We start from the raw sequence: 6,000 nt of genomic DNA, 5'->3' as shown, positions 1-6,000 counted from the left end.
CCCCCCCCCCCCCCAAAAAAAAAAAAAGAAAAAGAATTACATTCGAATGGAATCAGTTATCTTGTCAGCAGGAGAATGCTTGATCGCGGGTTGAGTAACTTGAGTTTGCGTCCGTGCAGTTTCTACCAATAAATCTGTGAGAAACTGATCAATTATAGCGTGTAAAGTAGAGCTAAGTAGAAAAATAAGCCCAAAGCGATTGTTTAGGCTATGATTAGATTAGTGCTTTACTTACCTGTATCATTTTCAGACAACCTCGCTAACTTGAAATTTGGATCAGAGTGATGCCATTGATTTTCCTCATCTACAGGTTCGAGACCTCCGCTACTATGTCTCGACGAAGAATAAGGCCTTTTCTTGTTGGAACTATTGACCGTTCATACTTCAATCTTAGTGATTTTAACGCAAAACAAATTCTTGTTTTGGGTTCAAAAGGGAATGTTTTGAAGCTAATGTACTACTAACCGTGCAGAATTGGTCTCTGAATTATATGAGAATACACCATGTTCAGATGCTGAGCTTGAAACTGGCCTCATTCCAATTCCTATTTATTCGGATGAACAGTGTTTTTAAAAAAAGTTGTGACCATCTCAAAGTCCTTATTATGGACCTGGAATGAAGTGTGTAACTGTTTAAGCTGAGATGAAGAAAACGGACCAGAATTTCCAGGTGTAACCACCTGATTTCTTTCAGCCAGCCTCATTACATTGTCCATAAAGTTGGGTCTGAGTTCTCCCAGAAGGATCTCGGCTTGAATGTCTTCGTTGACTGGTTTGGTTCTTAGCTTCTCTATTGAAGCTCCAAATGACTGAGAACCAACTCCACTGTGATGATCTTCAAAAGGCTTTATAATTCACATTTAAGAATTCGTAAGATAGAAAATTATATTCGTCCAACATTCAAAATAAATTAAATCTGTAGAGTTGGTTAAACGGCTTACAAAATCCATATGATCTGGAAAGTTTACTCTCTCTGGCTGTGAAGACAGTGATGGCTCAGGGGGTAATACTGCAGAGTTCCTCACTGCAGGAAATAAATGATCATTTTCCTTTTCCCCCTAAATATATATTTTCAATGGAAATATCGAGTTACGGAAAATACTAACCAGAAGGTGAGTCACGGGGGTTCCTGATACTTTTCATCCACAACTCTAGCAGAGGAGCTGGATAATAGACTTCTCTACCTCCATCTGAGAATAAGCGACCACTTAACACCACGGGTGGAAGATCCATCAGATTAGCTACCTTCATAGAGGACCTTGCGCCTGTCCGCTGCAACACAAGAATATGAAATTTCTTAATTTTATCGACTTATCAGTTGATAGTTTTTGTTATCTATCTTGCGCAATATCAATCCTATCACAACTATCAATGTCACATAAGAATAAGCATCTAAGACATACCATTGCGGCCGGTAGTCAACGCACTGATACTTGTGAGAAAATTTCGTAAGAATTGAGTAGTTCATAAGTGTAATTATCTATGTCCACCAATACATAAAATCAAATAAACTGAGAATTGCATGTTGGAGATTAAGGTGAACCTTTCTCTTTCTTCCTCTTCTAGAGACCAGATCCGAGACATCTTGAAGCCAAGATTGGTATATGTATCCAGGAACCATGGTCTGTTCATAGTCCATCTGAGAGGCTGCTGTCCTTTTTGTTTTCCTTTTTATTGCCACCTTCTTCACCTGGTGCGGAATGGATACTTTCATTGTCTGGTAAGCCTACATTGCATAGTTAATGTATTCTTTATTAAGTATACTAGTAGAAAACCTGTCTGAGCTCCTTGGGTTCATAGGCTTGCTGCATGACATTGCGTTCAAGATGTTGGTCCTGGACTTCAGCATCCGGAGGGCCTAGAGGTGAGAATGCATAAACATGTGAAATGTATTCTAAATTTGACATTCAAAGATGAAAGTCCTTTGGAAATGAAGTAGCAAGTTAAATCGAATTGTGACTATGAATCGATCAGTTTGTGTTCATTAAGTCGAAATATAGCAGACTCTGATCTGTAAAAGATGTCAAAAGGAAGGAAAAGAAGAATATACTGAGAGAGATGAGGCTATTTATAGTTTTTCTTCCCTCAGGCCATGAGCTTGGAACAGATGCCCACATTTCTAGGATGCTGTGGTTAAAAACAAGTAGATGAAACGTTCATATGTTCACATCTATTTCATTCCTCACAAGGTAAAAATAAATAGCTTGACATGTATTGACTCCAAAACATAAAACCAGTAAATGATGGGACGAGAAGGTTGAACTTAAAACTGTATGTTCTTACAATTTATGAATATGGAATACTGACTCAATTGACAGCGTTTTAAGTACCAAATCGTGATAATATATCTTACCTTCTAGATAGTTGTCAAGAGGAGGGGAAGATCTTGGAATAACTGGAATTTGTGTTTGATCTACAGAAGCAAAATTCAGCTGTGTTTCCTCATCTTCTTCGATATCAAATCTACAAATCCAGCACAAGAAATAAATGTTGTGGCTTCTTTTTACCATTGCAGAAGGATTTCAAATAGCGATTTGGATTATCACTACGGTGCAAGTGAGAGCTTCATAATTTGAGAATTGTGTATGTGTAGCAAGCGCCAATGAACACAAATGTTTTGCCCACTCAAATTCTTGAGAAAGAGGAAGTTGCTAAGGAAATTATGCAAGTTATATGCATGCAGGTAAAGAATTCACCTTTCAAACCGATTGAACGTGTTTGTATTTGATTGATACTCATCTAAACGCTCGAGCAAGGTTATATTTTCAGCATCAGCTGAGAAACAGCATAACTAAGATCATTAGTAGGTAGAACGCATTATGAATTAATTAGTTGTGCAGAAAATAAGTGAGAATGAGTTCAAGCGACAGAACAAACTTTGATGGAAGTTTTGTGACGGATCATCTTCCATTGTTCTGTCATTGATATATGGTTCATCAACACTGTCGAGCCGCTGCAAAGGCAGAAAGATCTATCAATCAATAGTCGGTAATTGAGCTCCTATAATTTGCTTTGAAGAACATAAAACAGTATGACAATCACCAAACAAATCAGTTCCCTTCGAAGACAATATTCATCAGTGTTATTTTTCTCGTCTTTCTCGTAGATCATTCTTAGTATAACTTAATATGATTACAATCTGCCAATTCCACTTCTACAGTGGTCTGGATTGGCATGGAACATATACCTAGATGGGAACTACTGACTAAATTTCTATAAACTGTTGAACCCAAAAGAAGGCATTCTTCTCTGCGGCTTACCAAAGTAAAAAATGCGGTTTGTTGAAATCTCATTGGAGAGGTGCTGCGGGAGAAGTTAATGGACTGTGATTCATGATCTCCGATGTCTCTCGGATCCTTCTTAGGCCGAGTGACTGCCTGCTTCCTGAGTACATGTGGACGTATATAATACAAATCATACCCAGATAAATTATGAGTCAAGATCGCCTTCTTAACCCGCCAAATACTCATTATTTTGTACTGTGGAGATACGGAAGCATAACCAAACAAATTCAGAGCGAAAATTACCCTCTCAACTCAGACCCAAGTCATTTTATTTTCGACTGTGAACCTATGAAAATCACCACCTAACAGAGTCGAAATCATCTTCTTAACCTGCCCCAATCTCATCTTACATTTTGGACAATGAACCTATAAAAAGCACTTCAAAACTGTGGGAATGAAAATCCTAAATAGACAAACTGAGAGTCAAAATCACTCTCTTAATCCACCCCAAGCTCATCTTACTTTGGACTATAAGCAAATGAAAATCATAATCATACAAATTCAGAGCCAAAATCACCTTCTTAGTCCGTCCAGAACCCATCTTATTTTGGGCCCGGAAGCAACCCGGACATCTATTCAAGTTATTCATAGTCTCAGATGCACACGCGTTCCTTTTCGAAATAAATGAATAATTAAATGATCGTGCATTTCCATAAGAAGAAGGAAAGGAGTAACGAACTTGGCCAGAGATTTTCCTTTGGGAATAACGGTGGGCTCTGTAACTGTTTTCACCTTCCACGCTTCGTTTATCTCAACCTGAGAAAATTCATTTCAGAAAATAAACTTACAAAACATAGTCATTATAAGATGCAAACAGTAATCTGTAGATAGAACTCAAACTTGAGTAATTACCAGAAGGCGAGTTACATCCTCTGTGATAAAACAGAAAAACAAAGTGCGCAATTCTTCAGAAACAGCGTTTGAACTTTAAAACAATGCACTCCTTAATAAAAGGTAATCAAAAGGTTACCGTATAGGATTTTAACTTTTCGTTCATAGACAATGACAACGCCACCTGAGAATAGTGAAGAAGAGAGCCACTAACTCTGTTACTGAGATGAAACAGAGTGTTAAAGTCGTTGAAAATTCAAAGAAATTGAAGGATGATTACCCATGAGAATCCCCGAGAGTCTGAGAGCCATCGGAACTGAAGGATTCAGAATCTCCTCACTGCAATATCCCGCACAACAATCAAAACTAAACAAACATTGACCGATTGAAGAAACTAAGCTCCACCTGTTTTTTCCATTACCAAATTTTGATTATGTTCAACTTGTCGAGCTTTCTCCGATTGATCTTCGCGTGCATTGTTGCAGCCATCCTTAGTAACAGAGATACAGAAAATAACAGAAAACATCAAAACACACAAAATACAATTTGTACAAGCCATCGATGCAGGACTCGGCCTGTCAAAGCAGGACACATCAACAACATCCGAAATAACTCAAACAAGAACACAAATAACCAAATGGAGAGTTTCACAAACACACACTCGTTGATTCGAACATATTTAGATCCAGAAACGTACTCCAATCCGCTTACCAGATTTGGCCGAGTGGAGCCTTGCGAGCCAGTAGCTGGTGCGAGTAAAACATAGTGATCAACTTCTTTTCGCCGCTGTTTCAACTTGAAACTCTTCAATCAGACTTCAATCAGAAGAAGAAGAAGAAAAGAAGAAGAAAAACAAACAAAGTGGAGTTTTCGTTTGCGATCACTTTGGCTTCCGCTAATAACTAACTAAAAGTGCCCGCCATTGTCACAGAGCTTCATGCACAGACGACGCCGTGGACGATAAACTCACTCGGAAGGCACAGAAACTTATGTGCTACCCAAGAAATTAGAACAAACAAACTCACCGTGAAATGTTAAAAGACGTAAGTTTTGGTGAAACTACGGGTGAAATTACCACTGCTAAGTGCTTCAGTTGCTTTCGAGCTCACGGAATTACCCCCCAAGTAATTAATTTCGGTAAAATTTTAACAGAATTTACAATAACCATACAGATTATTTTTTAATTAAAAAAACTAGTAATTTTTAGTCACTTACACGGCTAAGTTTGTCGCTTCATTTTATTAATTATTAAATAAAAAAGAATACATTATTTGATTCCATATTAATTTATTTTACATGTTTCATTACTTTATAATTTTTTACTGCATGTGCTTCAATTATTTACAAGAACTGCAATAATAAATTAATGCAATTTAGGTTACAAATCATATCACTAGTAGAAAAACTAAAATTCTTAAATTGGAGAGAATTTAATGTACATATTTTATTATATTCTTTAAAGATAAATACAATTTGAAATTAACAATAATTTGTGACTTCATTGAAATAACAAGATTTTTTTTAGATGGAATCATCAGTAAATTAAAAAAAAAAAAATTGAAATATATAAATATATTTATTTAGAAACATTTTAGTTTATTTGATTAATTTTGTAGACTTGGATTTGATTGGATAGTCCAGCTTACCAGTGGAATAAAATTACTTCAATTAGATCGATAAATTTCATTTCCTAAATTTAAATTTAAAAATATAATAATTAAATCTGAACATTTAAAAGTACAAACACTAAAATAATGTCAATTCTAAAAATTATAAAATAATATTTTAAACAATTTTAATGAATTTTTTAACCCATTATAAATATTCAAGCACAACAAACACATTTAGTGAAATTATCAAGCATTTTATAAAAATGAAACTACCAA

At 36.0% G+C, this 6,000-nt stretch overlaps 1 protein-coding gene across 1 annotated transcript in view; it reads right to left on the bottom strand.

Moving 5' to 3' along the window:
• LOC111447108 (sister chromatid cohesion 1 protein 1) overlaps positions 1-4,878 on the bottom strand; it is a 6,465-nt gene extending 1,587 nt beyond the window's left edge. The window contains exons 1-18 of the mRNA XM_023086108.1: positions 4,826-4,878; positions 4,536-4,604; positions 4,395-4,453; positions 4,254-4,298; positions 4,136-4,155; positions 3,963-4,039; positions 3,260-3,383; positions 2,877-2,952; positions 2,696-2,774; positions 2,353-2,462; positions 1,775-1,857; positions 1,543-1,689; positions 1,106-1,271; positions 941-1,023; positions 658-844; positions 466-544; positions 236-366; positions 41-134 (exon numbers count right to left, since the gene is read on the bottom strand). Coding sequence (XP_022941876.1) covers positions 41-134; positions 236-366; positions 466-544; positions 658-844; positions 941-1,023; positions 1,106-1,271; positions 1,543-1,689; positions 1,775-1,857; positions 2,353-2,462; positions 2,696-2,774; positions 2,877-2,952; positions 3,260-3,383; positions 3,963-4,039; positions 4,136-4,155; positions 4,254-4,298; positions 4,395-4,453; positions 4,536-4,604; positions 4,826-4,878 — 1,682 coding nt within the window. The remainder of the gene's footprint in view (positions 1-40; positions 135-235; positions 367-465; positions 545-657; positions 845-940; positions 1,024-1,105; positions 1,272-1,542; positions 1,690-1,774; positions 1,858-2,352; positions 2,463-2,695; positions 2,775-2,876; positions 2,953-3,259; positions 3,384-3,962; positions 4,040-4,135; positions 4,156-4,253; positions 4,299-4,394; positions 4,454-4,535; positions 4,605-4,825) is intronic.
• Between the last annotated feature and the right edge of the window lie 1,122 nt (positions 4,879-6,000).

Source organism: Cucurbita moschata, unplaced genomic scaffold (assembly GCF_002738365.1).
Source record: "Cucurbita moschata cultivar Rifu unplaced genomic scaffold, Cmos_1.0 Cmo_Scf00009, whole genome shotgun sequence".
Lineage (NCBI taxonomy): Eukaryota > Viridiplantae > Streptophyta > Magnoliopsida > Cucurbitales > Cucurbitaceae > Cucurbita > Cucurbita moschata.
This window is presented reverse-complemented; position numbering and strand designations above follow the sequence as displayed.